This window comes from Mus musculus, chromosome 3 (assembly GCF_000001635.26).
Source record: "Mus musculus strain C57BL/6J chromosome 3, GRCm38.p6 C57BL/6J".
Taxonomy (NCBI): domain Eukaryota; kingdom Metazoa; phylum Chordata; class Mammalia; order Rodentia; family Muridae; genus Mus; species Mus musculus.
In genome coordinates this window covers 55,464,241-55,487,730 of record NC_000069.6, presented here as the reverse complement: position 1 = coordinate 55,487,730, position 23,490 = coordinate 55,464,241, and the positions used below count along the sequence as shown (strand labels likewise).

Here is a 23,490-nt window from a genome sequence, read left to right as displayed (position 1 = left end):
GACGACAACCTGAAGACAGGGGAGCTATATCTTGGTGAAATGTGACAGTATTCTGAAAACCCGAAGATATTTAACTCAAGATCCGCTATGATAACTAAAATTTCCTAGGAAAAATGACAGAATGAATCTCAGATAAGAAAAATAAGAGAAGACAATAAAGCAAGCAAAGATAAGGGGAAGGGAATCAAATCAAATCACCCCCATTACATTGAATCCAGGAATAGCCATAAAATTAGATATCCTTCTAGACTTGTTACATTTTGTTCTATCAAAATGGGCCTCTTGAGCTGCCCTGTGTTAAGAAACTGGTTTCTGTTTAGTCTACCCTTGGGACGCAAGCATCACAAGAGTAAACTTGGTACGCACTTTGCCTCGGCATTTGCTTTTCTTGATGATTTTCAGGGCATACTCCCGAGCAGTCGACCTGCAAAAAAGAAGTTTTGGTTTTTAAAAACAAAAACAAAAAAAAAAACCAACTTAATTTCTAATCAATTAATTTCTTTGTCTGGGAGTTATTTTCTTGCTTGTAGGTTTCAGTGTTTCTATTTTTGAAAGGGGTCCTTTCTTTCTGTACAGACATATAAAGATGGTTATGGGCTTACCCCATCTAAGGGCAAAGGATGTGTTAGCACAGACAGATCTAGAGTTATGCAGCAATATTATACAGAAAACATGCCACTGTGGCTCCTTACGCCATGCTAAGCTGCTGTGCTGGATTCAAATCACATGCCTGCTCTCATCCTCCTTGCCACTTAGTTACTTATTCCCCGCACCCCTGCCACACACAGGATATCCCTACAAAGCCCAGGCTGCTCTCAAACTGGTAATCCTCCTGCATCCACTACCCACGTGTTGGGAATATAAGTGTGATCTGTTGTGTCCAGCACCTCGGTTTCCCCTGGGGTTCTCTCTCCACTAGGGAGGCTACGACAGTAGTCTGCACAGCTCTTACGGTCACCCTGAAGACTCCTGGGAAGTTGTAGATGTCCGTTCAGTGTCAGAGCCTGAGAGTGAATTGCTGAAGAACCCAAGAGTGAGGAGGCTCAAAGAGGATAGAGAAGGATGAAACTATTTCTGGAGCTTCCTGGAAGTCACTTTGTGGCTGTCACTCAGGTGAAAATGGAAGGGCTGCTTAATGTCAACTCACGTTCCCATAGCCACATGGCAAGGATCATATCCTGTTTCTCGGAGCCTGAGCTTCCCATACAGCCCAGCCAAATGGTATCTTCTGCCCTGATGGGTGTGGGAGAGCTGTCACCTTGAAACATATGCTAATATGGATCAGTTTATCTAAGATATTCTAGCACTAAAACTAAGGGCATGGCTACTGTCAGAGGACACAGCACATAGGAGATTGCACTAAACCATGACTTCTGAAGCTACAAGCTTTCCTTTTTGGTACCAATAGAGCCTAGCCTTTTACTTACAGATAAAGTCACCTATCTGGATCCAAATGGTTGTGGTTGGAATGAGTTGGATGAAGGACACATTTAAAAAAGGGAATTTTAAAGTCAAAGAGCAAAAAGATGATTTTTTAATAGACAAATTAAGAGGTCAAGTATTAAAAAAAACTCTTTCATGGGCATTTTAGAAATTAGTAACATATTATTTCAAAAAATGTTTCTGTTACTTGCAGGCCCCAGCACTGGAAACACTCAATAAACCTTACATTGTATGGTTAAGTCTGGGGAGTGAAACCAAAAGAAGGTAACGCCTCTGAAGCCCCTTTCTTTACTAGAACTTTGGTCTTTGGATGGGGTGAGGTAAGCCTCTTTGCTTCAAGGTGCTCGTCCTGTTGAAATGTGGGTGTTCAGGGGAATCCACACTGCCTTAACTCTGTGGGAACATGGATGCAGAAGTCTAAAGGTTCCCTTCTTTCTTGCACTGCATTACTGACTCTTACAATATGCCAGGATGGGGGGAGGAGCAAGTCACATCTCAGGAAAATGTAGGATTTGGATGCTCTGTGTCCTCATAGAAACCCCAGACCATCAGCAATGATGCATGGTTGAGATAGAGATGACATATCTTGGAAAGGTGTAAGGCAGGCTACTTGGCATTAGACAGTGAAGAGGCAGCACCAAACATGAGTGATAAAGTGCTTCTCCCACCGACATAGACCATTCCTTAGGAGCTTTGGTTGAGGAGGGTCACAAGACCCTTTCAAAGGACTCCTCGAGAAACTGCTGAAGGCTTGGTAAGTTTGAAGATAGATCAAGAGGAAAACTAAAAGCTTTAGATAAAACATGTTTCTGACCTGAATCTCTGAGCAAATTTCCTTTCTTTCAAGATTTAATCTTGGACCTATGGATTCCATACTTAGAGCAATCTTGTTTAGGGTTAGGTAGCAAGGATGGGCTCCAACACCAAGGCTGAGTACCCACCCCACCTCACTTCCATAAAACAATGGAAAGACTGCCATATTGGTGAGAAGTAGGTTCCTAGGCCATAGGATGCTCTCAAAAGAGCAATGCTAAAGTCTTCTAGACCCATGGCTGGTATGCAATCTGAGAAGATAGAATTTATCTCTACAGGCAGGAAGACATCCTTGAGCTTCGGACAGGGTTGTCTCCCAGGACGCCAGGATCTTCTATTCTGTCCCAAGTCTACCACTGAGGTAAGTGGGGGTTGGGTGGCCTCAGGGTTTATTAAGAAGTATGTCACCTCTCTAGCTAGAACATTTTATAACACAGTCAAATAGTCTTCAAAATCTACTCATCTTCTATCAGAAATACACAGAGGGCCACTAAGTTTAATATGCCAACAATTTTTCTTGATTTTTAGAAGCAGAACTGTAGTTAATTAATAATAACCATTAATTACTTCCAGTGTGTGTTTCTAGGAGTAGCTTTGGTATTACTGAGCCCCAAAGCATGTATTAGTACTAAATGCAAACCATAATGATAGCAATGCCAAGGAATACTTTACCCAAATAACCAACTTGATTTAAGGCTTATAAATTTGGGAAAACAATTCTGGATGTCTGGCTTGCTGATAACAACACAGGCCATTTGTTTGTCTCTTCCCAGCATTACATTCTTGACCTTTCATGGAACTCTCTAGGCCCTAGTAAGAGCATCAGTACCAGCGAATTCTGTTTTTGTCCTCATCTAGGGCAAATAAATTGGTAAGGGCACCTTCCCATTAAATATGCCCTCAGGTTGGAGCCCAAGTACACGTTTTCTGATTGTAATTAAAGCCACTCCACAAGATGGGAACTTATTCCTGACAGCTATCAAGGTCAAGAATATGTGACTAGAGAGTAGCTAGGGGAGAACCTACCACTAGTATTCTGTTAATGAGTATTAAATAGTATTAAATTGACTTCTAGTGGTTTTCATCATACTTATAGATTAGTGCACATTTGAAGATCTGAGAAGATATTTACTGTTGTAGGTGACTGATACTGAGATCCACCATTGGAAAAGGTGTCCAGAGTGACATCAGATGCTCAGCCCTAAATGAGATATCACACATCACGCTCTCCTCCCAAGGGTCAGGGATCACTGTGGAAGAGGCGTTAGGAGGACCGGAACAGCCAGAGGCGGTGAATGATCAGAAGGAAGCATGAGTTTACAGTCACTGAGGAAGTGCTCACAAGATCTGCACAAGCGCAAGCCAGACAAGATCCCAGCATGAAGAAGGGCTAAGTGCAGGATGTTCCTCTCCTGGCTGAGGAGCTTTGGTAAATGATAGCTTCTGAGAAAAGGAGGAGAGTTAGTTCTCTTTAAGGGCGTGGCTCCTGGTAACTCTAACACAGTCCAGGGAATAACCACATACCTAAGAGTTAATACATGGCATTAAAAACAAATTGAGAACACCACATTGGATGTCAGAGGGATCTGGCAGGACACAGGAGAGAAGAAATATGACCAAAAACAATGTGGGGAAATGTCAAAGAATGTATAACAATATTAAAAAAATATTCAATTGCTCAAACAGTGGTATGCTAGCAAAGAATATGTTAGAAGGCACTCAGAAAAGATCCATGTCAATCAGTGACTGTGCCCACTGTAGAAAACTTGCCTGTGGTGCTGTATTATTATAGAAGAGGAACATCTTTACCCTTGTTGATACACATTCATCTCCCCAAACAAAGCAGACTGTACCCACAAGCAGCATGTGCCATCCATGCCAGCCTTAGCTTGCGTTTATTTTCTTGGATCTCTGTAAAATATTAAAAGAATGTTTCCCAATATCTCTGGGGAGAGAGGGCAGCAGCCATATGTCCTTGCTCAGCGGGAGCTGGATGCTGACACTTTCAGAGCAATCTGGCATTTAGACTCTCAAGTTTCACGCAGGGAGCACAAGATGTGAACTCGTGCAGAATGAACACAAGCCAAGTGAGAAGGAAAAGAAGAGAGAAAAAAGAAAGGAAGGAAGGAAGGAAGGAAGGAAGGAAGGAAGGAAGGAGTGAGAGAGAGAGAGGGAGGGAGGAAGGGAGGGAGAGAACAAAAGAAAGAAAAGAAAAGAATAGAAAGGAAAGGAGAAGAGGAGAGGAGAGGGGAGGGGAGGGGAGGGGAGGGGAGGGGAGGGGAGGGGAGGGGAGGGGAGGGGAGAGGAGAGGAGAGGAGAGGAGGGGAGGGGAGAAGAGAAGAGAAGAGAAGAGAAGAGAAGAGAAGAGAAGAGAAGAGAAGAGAAGAGAAGAGAAGAGAAGAGAAGAGAAGAGAAGAGAAGAAAAAGAGAATTCTGAATGGAGAAGTAGGAGCTGTCTGGCATGAGAAGGCTAGGATCCCAGGACTGAAACACCATCCTGGTCCAGGACCAGCTAGAGCAAACAGTAACTGATCCATTGAGGTTTGGTCTTTTGCTATGTAGTGTATTGTAATGTTAACTACTGGCCCTCAGAGCCTGGTTGATCCCAGGGAATCCACACTATACAATGTGACCTTGCTCCTTAATTTAAAACTTTTAGTTAAATAAAGATGCTAACAACTAATAGTTGGACAGATGAGACATAGGTGGGGTTGTGGGGTTCCTGGGCTTGGACAGAGGGAGAATCACAAGGAGGGAGCAAAAAGGTGGAGAGAGGAGGAAGCTGCCCCAGAGTAGTGAATCTTAAAAAAACATAGCCATGAGAGCTAGCCAGTTGGAGTTAAGAGCTACCCAGATGAAACATGAAAAGCTACAACTTTATAACTTGGGGTTGCTGATGGGAAAGTAAATTCTAATTTGCATAGAGGGTAGATATCTGCCCAGCTCTAGTACTGATTGGGGCTTCTTATAAATGTAAAGGTTGTGTGTCTTTTATCTGGGAACAGAATAATCAATAGTGCGGTAGAAGCCCCTGATTGAGATTAAATATTAACGACAATGCTAATCACTAGGTCAGACTACAGAAGATGAGTACTAGCAAACAATTAGGAAGCTCACAAAGAAAGGCCATGCCTGTCTGCCAAAAAAGAGACATTTTGCTTAGTAGAAAGATGTGTGTGTGTGTGTGTGTGTGTGTGTGTGTGTGTGTGTATGCATGTGTGTGTAATTGCATATATATGTAGATATGTACATGTGGAAGTAATTCAATACATACAAATATTATATACCCTATATACATGTAGGATATATATATAATATAACATATATTATATTATATTCCTTTCACCTTAGGAATGCCTTTCCTGATTTAATTTCTGCTTTATTTTACAGTGAAATAGTGACTTTGGTATAGGTAAGTTCCTTATTAGAATCTTGTGGGGAATCCTTTATTAGAAGCAGTGGTGTAGACAGACTTAGATGTGTTTTGGGAAGCAAAGCTCTGATCTAAATGTTTAGTAGATGAGGGAACTTCAATATTTAATTTCTTCAGTCTATTTTTATAAAATGGGAGTAGCATTATTGACCCAATTGGATCAATGTAATTCAATGGGATACTATAATTTAAGGGCCATGAATAGATAGATGTTCAGTTAACATTGGTTAGTCCTGCTTCAGGAAGGGTGAAGCCCAAGATGATAATGGAATGTTTTCTGTGTCTGGCAGTCAGGCAATAGAAGGTAATATTCCATGGGCAGGGGCTGCAGACTAAGGGAGAGGAGGGGAGATTTTCAGGCCACCATTACTCATGACTCTACCTACCTCATACAGAGTAACATAGCAACAGTAAGTTACTATGCTGCTGTGAGCATCCTAGCCCAGATGGAATAATGACAGGAGTGAAATCTGAGAGCTGCTGTGTGAGGGACACTTAATGGAGGCTTTGCTCTATGGAATGAGCTGAGCTGGGGTACATGGAGCACTTAGTGGATATTGGTTCAACTAAGAATCCTGGTGATGCATGCCACCCTTGGCAGGCTTCCAGTTCTCAGTGGCTCAGATCTATTCTTCTTGAGAAGACCAAGGCCTGACTCTTCTGTGCCACAGTGTCCTCATCTGTCTCCTGGCCTGGGGTGCCCTCTCCAGGTAGTGGTATGAGATAGGACAGATAAGGGCAGCAAAAACTCGAGGAAGGTTCAGCCCACTGGGAGTAGTGAAACCTAGATGCTTCATTCAGTCCAGCCATTATAGAACCAGATGGATCCTCTCAAAAGAGCTAAATGCCTCCAGCACAGGTATGAGAAGATGCCAGCTGTCCAGTTCTGAATATAAGTAACTGCCCAGAAAAGAACTCAGAGTCTGACACTGAGCTGAGGTTTGAGGTCACTTCCATTTGGGCTGGCATGGTATTTGTTGTCACTTTTCTACTTGGTAGCCACCAGCTACCATCCTTGAGCAGTTATCAAGAACCTGTGGATAAACCGGGTATGGAGCAGGTCTGTATTCCTAACATTCAGAAGGCAGAGAGAGAGGGAGGAGGATACCAAGGCTGAGGACAGCTTGAAATGACCTTGACGCTAAACCCACGGGGTCTGTAGTTTATCCACGTGAAGACATTTTCACAGATCAAATACCATTTCTATAGACTCAGCACACATGCATTTTAAAACCCCTCAAGGTGCTCTACGTTTTATGACGGTACATATTAGAGATCAGATCCTAAAAATGAACATTCCTAAAGAGATGTGCATGAGGAGGTCTTCAAAATGACTTCTCCAGGAAATAATATCAAAACTTTATCCTGACAGAACTGGAAAGCTTTTCTAAACACACTAACTAAAAATCAAAGTCTTTGCATGAAGTCTTTTAGACATCATCCCATTTTTAAAGTCTGTCCTTAGGTGGCTTTTCCTTATTATTTTTTACTCTTTGGTCTCTGGGGTTGAGACATTAAGTTAAGCCATATGTGTTTCTGTCTGAAAGCATGAGAGACAAATGTTTCTTTAACTTACCATGAGGACAAGCCCCCACTTACCTCTCTATACATTCCTTGACAACAGCAAAATTTCCGTCTCCTATTGTTCTCCCGACTTTGTATCTCTCTGTTATTGTGGCAGGAATCTGGAAGCCTTCCTCAGACTCTTCTGAAAGAATCACGAGAGTGTCTTTATTGATGGAGAAGGGGCCACAGATGCTGTGTTTAAGACACATTTCTAACCGTCTTCTCGCAGATTAGAACTGACTCAGAAGTACGGCAGGAAGCCCCCCTCCCTGGCAGGCTCAGACTGACTCAATGGTTTTTACCAAGGCAAACGATAAATTAAAAGAAAACCTGTTGTGTCCACCTGGACCCATATCACTGCCACGTATGTTTTTGCTTCAGAGGGACTCAGGAGGAAATCCTGCATTTGAACTTCATGATAATTTGATCAATAGCCCCCACTGAATAACCATTGTGTTCAGAGAAATGACATTTTTTTTTTGTATGGAGCAGAGGAAAAGGCAGTTCTGAAGAGATTCTGGGCAGTTGTAGATTAGAAAAGTGTGGACAGGTCCTGTTGTTTAGACACTGAGTTTTAGTCTAACCTAAAATGGAAATCTCCACAGAGTTCTTTCTGCACTAAGTGCTGCTGCTCCGCTCCCTCGTATCAGCGAGCAGATTTTAGACAAATGTTCTCACCAAGCAACCTGCATGACAGATGTCGAGTTTAAACCCTGATATCTATTATGTCTGTGGGCAGAACAGTTTTTGTAATAACATAACATGTTATACCTCTGAAAATGTACTCTGGAATATTTTACAAATGGCTAATAATACCTTAAATATCCAAGGCTATAAAATTAAATAAGCCATGCTTGGGTCACATAAATATGATGCATCACCTTTACCATGTCAAGGATATAAAACGCCCTTTAAAGCCGGGCTGTAAAATGTGTGAGCTTTAAAGTTATAAATCCCAGCTCTCCCCCAGGCAACCTGTGTGCAAAATGGGATAGGATCCTAGCAAGATTCCTAACTGCGTGCTTCTCATAGCACGTCCTCATAAACTGAGTTTTTTTCCCCCTCAAAATAAATTTGGGTGTTGTGGGGGTTGTGGCTCTGGTAAATTTTATAGTTCATATTTCACATGTGGTACTAGGAAGGAGTAAATGGAAATTCATCTGCAGTTTCTTGGGCTGTCTTCAGAGTGCTCGGACTGCATGCCTGGGTGGCTTTGCTAGAAAGTAGAGTGAAACTGCAGGGTGACTATCTCTACTATGCTCACAATGCATCTTCACAGCCTCCACACTGTGGACGGCATTTCCCTCCTGGGTCACGGGAAGCTACCTTGGCATTTCCCGGAATAAAGGGAGGGATGTGGTCAAAGCCCCTCCCTTAGCCCATCCAGGAAAGAGTCATGATTTTGCCTGTGTTTGAAAGACTCAACCTAGGGATTTTCACCTTCTCCATGAGGAGGTGAGGGCATGGTTTTGGTTTATCTGAATTTGCAAACCGTCTCTCAGATTACAGGGTCTTAGACTCTGTTCACATAATAAAGTAGTTGTCTGTGGCTCTTCAGGCATTTGTGATCTTACAGATGGGGAATAGAGAGGGCTCATCTGTCTTCTCCTCCAGTGGAAACATTCACCAAGACACCCATCCAAGGCGCAGCATCTGGGGTTTTTCTACTAACTATTGATAAAGGAGCTGGCCCCTCTGGACTCAGGTTTAGTCCAGGACTGTCACATTTCACTGGGTAAGTGTGGCACACTGGAGTGAAAGAGGCTTCTAGGTGGCTGAACTACAAACTTGGACACATGCAAACAAGTCACATATGAGTCCCGTGTCTTGCTTAATGGAAGAGCAGCCCTCACAGATTGTGTCTTTAGGAAAATATCAAGTCATACCATTTGAAGCTAGAGGGGCTTATTCTTAACAGTGGTTAACCCTCACACACTTTTACTTTTGCAAATGGCTCCCCCTAATTGGTTTGCACCTGCTTCCATCCCCAGGGGTGGGAATAACGACATTAATATTCTGCATTTCTATTAAAAAGGAGTTAAGCTCTGGAGAACTAGAGGCTTATCCCAAACCACACAGCAAGTTAGCAAAAAGTCAACTCAGCAGTCCAGGTTCTTTTCTTCTGTCATGGAGAAATTCTAATGCTAATTAGTTTGAGGGCCAAGTAGTACTTCTTTGGCGTTACCAGGAACGAAAAGAAGTATATGTAGTTTGATGGTTTGAACTCCCGTAGGTTGGAGCCCACCTATGGGTGCTCACATCCAAGACACAGTTGTCTTTTCTTTTATGGAAGGGGAGTAGAGCAGGGGAGCACAAAGGCAGACAATTGCTGGTGTTCTTAAGCATCACACACCCACAGAGGATGTGAAAGGATTCAGTTGGGCCAACTCTTCCTTCCCACTCCCAGACAGTGGGTGCTAGCACCTGTAGGAATCACCCACTCCTGTCCCCAGTGAGAGTCAGTCCCACGGGAGCTGCTGAGGTTTGTCTGCTCTTTGTGTTTCAGATATGATAGTTTGCAAAGTAAATTCAGCTAACCCCTCCTCCATCCCCTCTGCAAGCTGTGCCTTCTCCCAAGCTCATCACCTTCCCCAGGGCCATCATTCTCATCCATTGAGCTGCAAACTTTAGTGGATGAAAGTGAAGTCGAGGAGCCGCCATGCTGAGAGATCTGGAAAGGAACAGAAGCAGAAGAAGAAAAAAAAAAACCTGGGTCAGAATGAGGGAGCCTCAACACACCATACCCAGCCCGGAATCTCAGGAGCTAGTGTTGCCCCATCCCAGGGAGAAATTGGTCTTTAAACTTGGAAAAGGAGGTCTTCAGAATATCTAATGAGTGCCACAATTCCCACCCTCACGAGTAGCCAATAAGATGAGCAACTAGGAGAGGCTAATCGTTTGAACACTGGACTGCTTTTCTCAAAATCAGCACCCTTGAGCTCCCGTTTGCCAGATTTTAGATGTCTCACTCTGTCTTCTATTCTATCCTGAGTCAAATGTAGTGCCATTCTGGCTTTATCTGCTTTTTTTTTTTTTTTTACTTTGACAAGATCAAAAATGTCTCTTAAGTTAGTTATAAATATTCTACAAAACAAAAACCCAGCAAACAACTCAGCTTTAGCAAAACTTTAAGAGAAAAGTAGAAGAGTGGGTTTGCCACTCTCCGCTTTGAGATAGAGATACACAGTAAACCTGAGGCCAACTTGGCATGTTCCTTAATATGTCTGAGAGAAAGGCAAAATTAAAGCCTAGGTCAGAAGAGTCTCCTGTAATTCAGGCAGGTTTGACTGAAGACCCATGTAAGCAAACAGGGCTTTGACTACAGTGGGAGGGAAAATATTTAATATTAGAACTGACTGGGTACAATATTTAACAATGGAATGCTTCCGTCTCCACCCCTACTTCTTGAGAAAACAATTTTTCACACAGTTATGCTATTTCTAAATAGTGAACACAGCTCATCCTAAAAGTTCTTCCTTCTGTTCCCTGGGTTTATCCACTTGGTTGGCCTGATGGGAGCAGGAGGCGGTGAGGGGGCGGCATTGGCTCATGGTGCTGGCTGTCTGTGGAGCAGAGAGAAGGGAGAGCGGCTGTAGTTGCATTTATCACGAAGTGGTGATGAGAAGCAAACTTGACCTACATTTCCTCTGCTTACCCGTCTCCCATTCAACCTCCACCCGGCTCCATCCAGCTATAACTGAGCACAAAAGGGGCAGAGAAGTTGTATGTGGCTCATACCCAACAGCCTCCTGCACAGAAAACCCAAATACCTTTGTCTTCATAAGACAGATCTATGTAGTTGAGGATATACCATGTACCCACTCCAGGGCCATCTGAGGCATTTCCTAAGTGACGAAGGGACAAAGATGGATATATCCCATTGATGAGTTCATTAATGTTGACAGTTGATAAGATTAGAATGGAAATTATAGTATTGACAATACCTCTTCTTCCTTATAGAACATTCTAGAAGTTTTGATATTACTGTTGTATACCCCCTAGTGTGATACAGTCTACATAATGTGCCTTGAACTTCCACATATCACAAAAATATTCCCTCAATACACCTGGAGGCCTGAACTCATCTGCTCTTATGTAGCCTCTGACTGACTAGGAACACAGGTATGTCACATCCCACAGCAAAGATCCTAACTTCCAAACAGAGGGCTCGCTTTTCTTTTTCTTTTCAAAAGCACTATAGTACAGAATCACAACCCACCATGTCGGAGGCACTGTCAATGTATCAGCTTCAAAGTCACTCGCTTGACTCTCAAGAATTCCTGTTTGTGAAAATGTTATCATATCTGTACTTATCATATCTCTACAGAAGGCTGGGCCACGGCAGGTTTATTACATCACAGGCTGGAGAAAATAAACTTTAACATGGTTGCACTGGAAGAGGTGTGTACTTTTCAGAACAGCAAGATTCTTGGTCTCCTGCATCGTTCAAAATGCAATGGCAATCCAGACAGAAAAGCACTAAATAAAATGGGTAAGCTGGAGAACGTCTCTTCTGGGCTTTCTAGCCCTGGGTTTTGTGGGTTTTGTCGTTGTTTGTTTGTTTGTTTGTTTCTCTTGGCATTGCAAATGGTGTTGCATAGTGTAGATATGTCATGGGTTGTAGGTGGCAGGTGCTACCTTATATTGTATTCCATAGTTTACAATCCAAAGACATTCCTTCATCAAACACTCAAGTTAATATGCGATAATGTATTTGCAAAGATGCTCACAGATTATATACTCAAGTGTGTGTGTGTGAAAGAGAGACAGAGAGAGACAGAGAGAGAGAGAGAGAGACAGAGAGAGAGAGACTGAGAGAGAGAGAGAGAGAGAGAGAGAGAGAGAGAGATATGCTTCTGTTAATAAGAACATCAGGTGCTTTGCCCTGAAACCTTGACCCGAGCTCATGGTGACATCTCTTAAAATGTAGCATTGCATGAACTTGCTGTGTGCTATCCAATAAGCTATCTTGTTGACTAATAACTTGTATTTTCAGCAGAGTGGCAAATGTCTGCTGCCATGAACGTCTGCCACAGTGCCCCAGCTGTGTGGCTTTACCTCATAAATAAAAAGTCCCCTAGGGTTTCTAAGCTCTAAAGAGTAGGGTCAATGCAAGTATATTGATATATACAATTGCTTTGGCTTTTTTCAACACTTAAGTTTGTGTTTTGAAAATATAACCCATGCCCTTTCAGATTCTTTGTTGGTTAAGACTAGTAGATGACCCAGGATTTTAAATGAAAAGCTTATTTAAGTATAAATAGGGTACTCTGAAAATAGAAAGTTATAGTTTTCTTTATCGTGCTCATGTGCAGTAAAATAAACCTACTGGCCTTCTAAGGGCACCATCTCTTCTTTTTTTCCCCAAAGAAGTAAGATGCAGAACATTGCACACCTTTCAAAGGCAATGGTCCCTCATGGACTCAAAGAACTTCAGGAATAGGACTGGACCTTAAATGCCTCTTCCACCCCATTTCCACTCAGATATCAGACTCCCCACTACAGAGAGATGGTCAGGTGACCCATGTCCAAATGCAGCCAGTACAAAGCACATCCCTCCCTTAGGCCCCAGCTTAATTGTTAACAAGGCAAAGTAGTCAAGGGCTTTTCCTTGTGTCTAAATCATGCTTCTGGGCATTTCTATTCACTGTTCTTATTGCCCATCTCTGTAGGCAACCAGTGGAATCCATTTCCACAAGACAGAACTTCAGGTTTGTGGAGACAAACGGGTCTGCTCTCTCAATTTGCACATGCCCATATTTTCTTGTTCATTATGTGACAAAGATCTGGGATTCTTCCCCCTCCTGGGGATACATCCAAGCTGTCAATCTTCTCTTTAACCCTGTTACTCAAAACTAAGGTAACTGGCTGAGTGTGTTCTGATCAGCTTTCAACCTGCTTTGTGCCCAGTAAAGAATTGATTCACTTCAAGATCACAGCGGCTTCTCTGTGGTGCCAAATTTTAACATTTTACCAGCCTAAGAGGTTAACCCATCTTCCTGTTTGATAGGTTGATTTTTATCAACCAAACACTGACTCTTTGTGTTAAATGCTATCCTCAATGGTATTTGTTTATTTTATATTCATTTTTCTCCTACCGTTACTTTTTGGATTTTGATTACCCACTCCGTTTCTTTTGCTTCCTCTACTCTAGTAATTTGCTGAGGTTTGGTCTGTTGCTGTGTATTGCAATGCTAAATCCTTTACCAGAAGGCCTAGGCCTACAAGTGAGTTCTCACTTTTATAAGCTTTTGTTGTGCAAACCTTGTTCCTTAATTTAATACTATTGGTTAGATAAAATTGGCTATAGCCAATTACTGGAGAGATTAGAGGTAGGTGGGTTTTGAGTTACCTGGTAGGAGATGTGGAGGAGAGCAAGAGAGAGAGAGAGAGAGAGAGAGAGAGAGAGAGAGAGAGAGAGAGAGAGAGAGACAGAGAGAGACAGACAGAGAGACAGACTGAGAGAGACAGAGACACAGAGACAGACAAAGAAAAAAGGGAGGAAAGAAGGCAGGAGGAGGAGAAGAAGAAAGAAGAGGAGAAGGAGGGAGCAGCCATGAGGGAAGATACCGTGAGCATGTGGCCAGGAGAAACAACAAGTATCTGGGGTACACTGGTGAGGAGGTAGCCAGGCCAACAGTTAGAAGAGTAGAAGCTAGTGGGGGTGGGGTGGGTAAGTTTAAGCTGGTTACACTACAGTAATCAGCATGGGTCCCTGTGGTAGTTGTTATAACCTGATCAGGTATACTTACACACTTGTCTCTCTTGGAAGATTTTGATTCTGATTTGCATGTCTGGCTTGAAAACAGTAACAAGCACTTTAGAACTGACCTAATGAGATCAGCCAGTCCTTCATACTGACTGACAGGCATTCATGAGATTGCTTCTAAATGAAGTTGTTATGCCTACTTTCATTGTAAGCAGACAAATCTCTGTAGAAGGTCCACACTGGTGAGACTTTATGGCGATTTCAGTTAGTTTGCTAACTGGAAGGCATCTGGGCCTATAAGAGCCAAACACGTGGTTATTTTAGAATTTAACACAATTAGCTGCTCAGAGAGGTGCCTTGACATTTGAGATGTTGTCACCTCCCAGCAGATTTAATGGGAACCATTTGGGCAGGTTGCTGACACCTGGAGGCTTTTACAGAACACCTTCCTAAAAGCACTGCCCTGCAGAGCAAGAACACACCGCATGCACAGTGGTTTAGCCTGGGATCACATAACAGATGGGGACAGACGGTGCATACTTTTTGAAGTAAGTGAGAAAGCTGAGCTAACAGCTCTGACCACATTTTACCAAGATGTAGCTGACGGCCATGCGGTCAAAGAAACAGTCCATTTTTAAATGTTATGAGTTACTGATGCCATCTGAATGAATGTTGTCACTCAGCTGGAGTCCACACTGCATTGAGATTTGGAAAATATCCAATCAATACAATTGACTCAAGCAGTGTAGACAAATCTGTCACATAACCAAGCTTTGGCTGGGTAATGGTACCATCTCCACAATCTGCCTTGACGGACAATTCTTTGATGTGAAAGGGGTTGAATAGAACCAAGAAACCAAGTGTGCTCACCCTTGTTCGATTTCTGAATTATCTTTGTAAAGGAAATATATGGAATAAATGCTTCACAGGCTAACCATTGTCTGGGGAATCTTGATGTTAGGTCTACAGAGAATTTGAAGACAACCCAATGTATTGATGTTTAAAACACTACTGTCCATGTGGGACATTGGAGACTAGTATGAGTTCATGAGATATAGAAAAACCATGCATTTATTTACTCCCTGAGTGGTTAAAGAGAGAAGGCTGAGGCACCAATTGGCAAAGAATAATAGTGGCGCACTCTTGGAAATAAGACAGGCTCTGTCTACATTCTTGATAGTGGGGTTCAGCTTAAATAAACTATGAAATACACAATCAAATTAATGACTAAGGATATTTAAAAATCCATAAAGATTCAGTCAAGCTATTTAAAAGGCTGAGGAATTATTACTCGGGAATTGGTCTGCTGATAGGAGGAACACATGAAAATGTAGATCTTAGATTATATATTTGCTAGAAAGACCATGGGAGCTAAGATTTCAAAAGTGAAAGAATGTGTTTACAGTTCAATCTTGGATATACCAAGTCATCTCCTTTGCCTCTGCTTAAAATGCTTAGGCAAAGATCTCTACACCTGTCCAGAGCCCATTACACTGTACAGCCAAAGCCCCTGTCCATGAGCTACTCACACAAACTCATAGTTTGGAGGGGGCTAAGGGAGTCAACTCCGTACCCCAAGGGTTAGAGTCATTCTTGTAGAAAGTTACTCCTTAGGCCAAGTTTGTAGTCTTTAAGGAGGAGAGCTTGTGGCTCTCCCAGGAACCTACTTCATTTAATCTCTGCTACATGAAGAAAGTATGAACGCACTTTGGAATCATAAATTTGGGAAATTCCCTCTAGGTTTATCATTATAGTTATGGTTACTGATTGAATTTATCATGGAAACAAGAAGGAAAGAAAATTACAGCCAATTAATATAAAGGTCAACAGAAATCTTAGATTTAAAACTGTAATGATGGTCTTTTATAAACTTAATATAAAGGATTTCTTCTAACTTGAATGGTAGAGTTTTATATTCTCTAAACAGTACTGTGAATGAAATAGATTATTTTTCCTAAGATAAAGTTGAGGTATGAAAGGTATTATTATTTAATTGTAATTTATTGAATATATTTATCTAGTATTAAAAACAAAAAACAACCTGTATACATATCCACATACCCATATACATCTCACGAAAAATTCTACAAGTTTAGGAAAAAGGCCATTAGTCCCAGGAGATAATATGATTTTTTTTTAAATGCATTTTAATTTTTTCCCATCAAGTTGCTACTTTGTCTGGCAAATTCACCCTTAAGGCAACCCTGAGAGGGAGGTATATTCCAATGCAATTGGAGCCATCTGAAACAGAGCTTCCCATCTGATAATCTTGCTGTGTGTCTCCTGTCAGTATTTCATAGGCAATGTCTGCTTTTCTGTAGCCTGTCTAGTATTACCTACTGATACATTGAGCACAAGAGGGTGGTGTCCAAAGTGATAAAGGCGACCCTTGTCCCACGGGTTATTTCAATTCCAGCCTCTAACCAAAGAAACTCACTGAACAACGAAGGCAGTTCTTCCTGTTTATTACATGGTTTGGCTAAGCTGCTAAGTGTCACAAAGGTAAGTTCAGGAAAGGGTAACATGGTTGCATGTCAAACACAAGGTACAGCATTTTCCGAGGAAACGACAGCAGAAGGGCATGGAAGCTTTCAAACTCGGTAGTTCAATAACATTTCATTAGCTCTCATCTCTACAGGTTTCTGCAGATTGCCTTGAATGATGTATTTCCTAATATATTGCTGCTTAAACCATTTTAATACCAAACACTTCCCCCCCCCCCAAAGGAAAGACTATACATCCAAGCAACTCCAACTGCAAATGGTATGCAACCTTTATAAAGAAAATTCGACTTTATAACATTCATAGTGTTTCAAAGAGTCCACAGGAGAAAAACAAAAGGAACTAAGTTCCTTGTCTGGCAATATGTAAAAACACCTCAAAAACACATCACAGTAAAATTAACTTCCATATTCTTTGCCTATTAACCTTCTAATATTTACTACCCTGGCTTCAAAAATATTGTGTGGCCATATATAATACAAACACCTAGTGTTTCATGCTTCACTTACGCCATCTCAGAATTTATCCATCACCTCTTATTACAATAAGATACATTTTTAAAGACAGCACATGTCATGCACCCTTAAAATTATAGTGAGGGTCTCAGATTTTTCCCGTTTTTCCCTACACATGTTACAAGCACAAGATTACAAATGTTTTTCAGCTGACAGTTTAATATGCTGTATCAGGCAATCGCTATAATGAATTTGACATATCTCTGATTTCCACACTATTTCTCTGTGAGTTTGTTCAACCAAACATGTCTGTCACTAACATGCACAATTAGAGGTGCTGGCAAGGCCAATGCAGATAGGCACAAATGCACAAATGTACACAGACAGTAAACTTCAGCCAATAAGCATTTTCAAGTGTGTATACACTCATGTAGACACACATAAACACACACACAGCAAGTTGTATTCAAAACATTTTAACAGTTTATAAGCATAAAAAGAACACACAGCATGGCCTTACATGTTGTCTGGCTTCATAACAAAACTTCAAATCAAATTTACTTTGAATTTTTCTACTTTTATTTCAGCATAACACTCCAGTACCCACAAGTCTAGAAATCAGTTTGTTTTGTGAATATTGATTGATAATCATCAATACACACACAACAGGAAAATGTCACCGCATTCAATCAGATTACTGACTGAGCATCAAGAATTTACAATAAAAACATTAATGAGTATTTACATTTATCAATCAATGTAAGATTGGATTGCTGGGACTTCAGGGTTGGTTTTTTTTTTTTTTTCTGTTTGTCTGGATTTCAATTGGTCTTGGATAGATCAGTACATGTGAATACTTGGTACTGCTTCATCAGGCTAATTCAGCAAACTGATTTGGAGCTTAAATATGTGCCAACTAATACGTATGTCACAACTTTATCACATAAAGCTTTATATTTAATTCTACGGGAGCCAGTAACTTATAAGACCATATCACAAATATCATCCTTTATTCTTCGTGTTCTATATACATACACAGATATTGATGTAGGCACACCCACATGTACACTGAGCCTTGCAAATGCACATAAACACCCACACACCTGTATAGATATATGGCCACCATTAGAAAAAAACCCTAGTAGTTCAACAGGTAAAATATATGGATTTATCTTTTAGGATTATCCTTATGTATTGTCATTCACAATTACTTTTTTTTTATGAGGCTTTTGGAATTCAGTGTTTTTAAATGGAAACAAAAGTACAGTCAGGTATGGCTGCAAAGAAGAGGAGGTGAACACCCTTGCTGCTTAGCATAGGGAGCACGGGCAGGTGCCAGAGCTGCTCTGGGGTTTGCAGACGATGGGATCAGATCTTGAAATGCTAAGGTGACCTCATATGTGCACGGCAGGCACGTGTACAGATGGGTAGAGCCCAAACTTCCAGTTTAGAAACCTAGAAGAGTACAGACCTTCTGCTAAAAGAACGAATCAAGACAATGACTTTTCCACATGGCTTCTGAGTTTACACAGAACACCACATTTTGTGTATCACTAGGTTTTTAGCTTATAAAATGCTGAAAGCAGGGGACTCTTTGTAACATCTTTCTTTCTAGGTATATCTAAAAAAAAAGTAACCACAAAGACAAAAGCCTGAAAAGGTGGACACAGCATAGTCTACGTTTAGGGGTTTATCAGCAAGAGAAAAGTGTGTGGCTTTTGTTGGCTGGAGTTCTCCCCTTCTCAGAAGGTCCTTTTTAAAGTTCAGCAACTAATGATGTTAGAAGGATTCTAAAAGCAGCCACGTCTTAAGTCACTGTTAATTACCCATTGGGTATCTACCAATGACCTGGTGTGCTGCTTGGATGTTTAAAAGATCCAGCTTTTGGATAACAAAGTTATTCCCCTGCATAGGAAGAGATCTCAGAGTGTGTATTTCAATCTAAGAGGAACTTTAGTTTCAAAAGTAAATGAGATATATGGCCCTTGAACAATCCTTTAATAAAAGTCATATGTCCAAAGATGAAATGCCATGGGATAGCATCTCTCTGGAACTACTTGAATGGAAAGTTGGCCACAATACCTACTCGCAATTAGTCCAAAACTCTACTCTCTTTATGCTGTGTCTAAACAAAGCCACGATCTTTATAGCCATTGGCAATATCTGCTACTTACCCAGAGCAGATAGCATTTATTGGATTTCTATAAGATTGACTACACAGGGGAGTTGAACTTACTGGAATTTATGTTTTGTTCTGGACCATCTGACCCACTGCTTTCGATGCACTTTTGACAGGTTAGTCAAATACATACTAATCTTTTATGGGCTGACCTATATTAAGTAATGCGTTTTTACAAAGACATAACATCGCAACAGACAGCACCAGCAGAGCATCCTCACAGATGTTTACTGTTTCAGCTAAAGACAAGGCAGCCCTTTGATCTCGGCAGGAGTCTCTGTTCATGTCTATTGGAAACAGTTTTAAAATCCGAAGTCTGGAACAGGTATGGTCATTTTCTGTCCTTTCAAGATGGAGGGATCAGTCTGCAGTTCTCAAATAACACGCCAAAGGAGTTCCCGCTCCTCTCTAACAGGCAGGGTAGTGAGGCACTAATTATCACTTGGCTAACTTTTCAAATGCTGGTAGGAGGCCTGGACGTCTTATTTTTCTTTTTTTGGTTGGAATATTTTATTCACTTGTCAAGTGAGATGCTAGCATAGGTAACTATAAACCAGATGGGGAAATTTGCTAGTTGAACAGTCTACTGAGAGAAAGAAATCAATAACATTTGAAACCATATGACAAGGGGACTCCTCTCCATCTTGAATCAGGCATTTTCAAAATGTTTTCAAGAGAAATTTGAAAGAAATCTCAAGTAAAAGGCTCCAAATGGCACCATACATTTTAAATCTGTCACCCTACTGAGATATGTCAAGCCTAGAGAATATAAAATCCATGCTTTGTAAGTCTTAAATTGTTAGTGTTTGAGCTAGTAAAAAGAAACGGTCACGGGTATGGTCTAAATACAATACATCATACACATTGATTTCTAACATCTAGATTTAAAAATAACTGTTTTACATTTAAGCAAAGCTGACTTACACTTTTGAAAATAGAGGAGAAGAATTAGTATGTTAATGTTTTAACAGCGGGTTATAATCATAGACACACTAGGTTTGACACAAAAGGAGTTTTGCATATGAAGACATCCCAAACAACAAGATGCAGGATGACCAGCACAGGGAGCCCAATGTACAGGCTCTCTTTAGAAGAGTTTCAATTCTCAAACTGAGTTTATTTTTTTTTGAAAAAAACGGCACGAGTCCCATTTTTTTTTTTTTTAGGTCAAAAACTTTAGACACTTGAAAAAAATAATAAGTATACTGTTGCTGTTGTAGGGAAACATTGTACAATTAATAATAATGTCAAGTTGTTCGTGTTTCCATGTAGCTGAAACTAGTTTTACAAAAGATAATCTGGAAAAAAAGAAAAATCCGCATGACGACAACAACAGCAAAAACAAAAACCCAGAGAATTTTCTTACTGTTTAATGTTAGTCTTTGTGAGATGTCTCCTACAGAAGTCCCTCAATTCCCTTCCAGACATAGTCACTCAAAAAAAAAAAAAAAATCCTCAAGAGTTTTTGTATTATTTTGCAATGAAAAAGCTAGTCAGCTGTCTGACTATTTTTAACTTTTAAATTAAAAAGGTAGAAGATTTTTACCTTTTAGAAAAACCGTGTCTGTTACTTTATTAAATTTCCCTTATACTAAGTACAGAAAAATTGTATTTATATATCTATCTACTTACTGATTAAAAAGAAGACTCATTTACAGAAATGGTGACTCTGTAATGCTGGATCATTAGGGTGGTTCTTGTAGTTAATATTGGAGTCATATATGAAATTTATCTGGAACAAGACTTTAGTCATAAAATCCTCAGCGACTAACAAATATTGTATTCAAACTCTCCTCGGTTACATCAAATGGAGGAGATACTTTAAAAAAAATTTTTTTTCTTTCAAAGAATACCGCGAGTAGAAAATGTCGGCACCCTTGCTTTTGTATAACTTAATTACTTATGCAAAACTCTTTTGTGTATTTTGCTGTTAGATGCTTGCTTAGGAAATGGGAAACCTTGATCCCATCACAAACCATACACATCGCTCCATTGTGTCTTTTACACTGAGTCTCCTACTGAGTCCAAATCATCCGACGAGAGGGGGCGGTACAGGTCCTGTAAGATGAAGGGCAGGACAGATTCGTTTACTTTCCTTTCTTGGGGTCCCTGCTCCTCTCTGCGGAGCAACTTGGAAAGGGATGGGTCCTTGGCTCCTAACATCACTACAACTACTCAAGGCACCAACTTTGCATAAGAGAAAAGATAACAACAGGCAAAGCAATGATTTCATTTCATCGGCAAGAAAACGCTTCTTGGGCTATGACGGGCTCCTGCCTCCCTTCGAGTCCAGGTGAGTTATGGCCCCTGTTGCCTGCCAAGACCACCTCTGCTATTCAGTCTAGGCAACTCTTCCATGGACATTTTCTTCCCATTCTGGGGAGAAGAATGTGCTTACCTCACAAACATAATTTGTCAGATGCAGCAGCTGGCACTCAGGATACTCGTGACAGTAACTCCAGCGTGCAGCTGCACACAGTGTAAACCCAGCACACACTGCCCTTTCCGTTTTATGCTTGGGTGACTGGAAGAATTCTGAGTTACGCACGCCCACATCCAATCCCAAATCTCCGTCTAGTTCCTCACCTCTTACCCATCTCTTCCCTTCTTTCTGCCACTCTGTCTGCTACTATCTCTCAGTGCTGGTAGCCAAGCAGCCTGCTCACTTCCACCCAGTGTCTACAGCTGGCTTATTTTCAGTTTTGTGCCGCCCACTCCCACGTCATCTGAGGGCTCAGTTATTCTACAAAAGTCAGTGGCGTGGGAGTGTAATGGGGGGCTTCATTCAACCTACTCAGTACAACACATTTTTTTCTTAATGTTTTAAGATATGGAACCTCCCCCAAAAGCGGTTTATGGATAGGAAGAGGGCCTAAAAATTTGACTTCTGAGGCCAGGAAGATGCTTCTAGAAGCCACTTAAGTAATTGTCCTTTGTATAAATAGGGAAGCTACTTGGTTCACTGTCTCCAGTGTGTTTAATGAAGAAATGAATCCGACATGCAGACTTGTCTCTCAGATGACTATTCTAAAATGTCAAAGGACGTAATTTAGAAACTTGACCTTAAAGGGAGACAAACAGCTTATTAAATCATAGTTAACATAAGTAAAATGCAGATTTTTTTTACTTCTAAAAAATCAGTTATATATCTTAATACTCCTTTTAAAAATTAGCTTCTCCTCCTATATTTTAAGGGGAACATGTATGTGTGTGTTTGCCAACTCATTTTCTGGGTATGTTACTAGGCAACACAGAAAGAAAAAATAGAAGTGGCTACTGTTTTCTAATTTGCAATAAAAGGAATTAATTCATTCTTTGAAGTGTCTTCTTTTAGCACACACCATCTTTCCCTTATTTCAATATTTCCTGCATAGAAGTATAGCCAACCGTTTGGAAAGAATATTAACCAAATTTAAAACAGGAACAATTTTTAGGGATATTCTGGTCCCATTATAACAGGGAGAGGTTATTTGATGCAGTTGTCTACACAAAAGGATGAAAGTTTCTCTCGGTAGAGCAGCTGGAAATGCCTCCATGGTACATAGATGGAGGGTGTTCATAAATTCAAAGGCTTGAGAAAAGACCCATCTTTGAATATGTGTAGCCAAACTCAAAAGCCTAGAGACTAACCCGTCTTTGAAAGCATTCGGTATCCTGCTTACAACATGTGTTTAATAAATGTTTTCAGATGGTGCTAAACTTTTTGTCCCTCTAAAAGTAGATGAGAAAAATTTTGGTTCCCTCAATGATAGTGCTATACTGGTGGCTTAAATGGCAAGATGAAAAACCTGTCAGCGAGCCATACCTGTTACTAATTTCCAAAGGGCTAAAAAGTGTTAATTATGTAAGTCAATGACTACAATACTGGATGAAAATTTTCTGCCTCAGTTGAACGAAAAATCCCATGGAAGCTGAGAAGAAAGGGATGCAAATTCTAGCTTTGCTCTGTTAATAAATGATAACTGAGAAAAATTGTACACTCCAAAGATGGAGGGGTCCCTATTAGAAACACCTAGGGAGAGAACCTGGCCTGTATTCTCAGTCATTCTAAATTTAGTCTCAACCTGAGATATTGCAAAGTCTGAGACTGAGTTCAGTGGATCAGAAGGTAATTTTGTTCCTGCACTAGCTCTGAAGCACATATACACTTCTAGAGAAAGGATGCTCCGGAGAGGAGACATCCTCTCTGCTGGATATCTGGCTGATCTACAGAGGGGAGCCTTTGCTGGCTAGTATTTGTGAGTACAGGATGGCCACACCAGCTCTTCCCTCACCTGAGGATAATCCTGTAAGAGAGTGAATGAATGTGGCCAATTCTGTAGCTCATTAATGATTCCTAAAATCACTGAAGACCGACCACAGACTTCTCTAATAAAAACGATCCCACCAT

At 40.9% G+C, this 23,490-nt stretch overlaps 1 protein-coding gene and 1 long non-coding RNA gene across 22 annotated transcripts in view; one reads left to right on the top strand and one right to left on the bottom strand.

The window, feature by feature from the left end:
• Dclk1 (doublecortin-like kinase 1) overlaps positions 1 to 23,490 on the bottom strand; it is a 296,766-nt gene that overhangs the window by 51,338 nt on the left and 221,938 nt on the right. For 5 of the 21 annotated variants that reach the window (XM_017319447.2, NM_001357469.1, NM_019978.4 and 2 more), the window contains 3 exons: positions 9,794 to 9,926; positions 7,289 to 7,397; positions 367 to 424 (listed from right to left, as the gene is read on the bottom strand). In XM_017319447.2, the coding sequence (XP_017174936.1) occupies positions 367 to 424; positions 7,289 to 7,397; positions 9,794 to 9,926 (300 nt within the window). Of the gene's footprint in view, positions 1 to 366; positions 425 to 7,288; positions 7,398 to 9,793; positions 9,927 to 10,240; positions 10,819 to 16,413; positions 21,159 to 23,490 lie in introns of those variants that run through there. The other 16 variants (NM_001357466.1, NM_001195538.2, NM_001357475.1 and 13 more) reach the window with 7 other exon arrangements.
• On the top strand, positions 4,624 to 17,215 carry Gm31443. Its single transcript, XR_003954477.1, has 2 exons — positions 4,624 to 6,548; positions 11,583 to 17,215. It is a non-coding gene; the product is annotated as a predicted gene, 31443 (long non-coding RNA).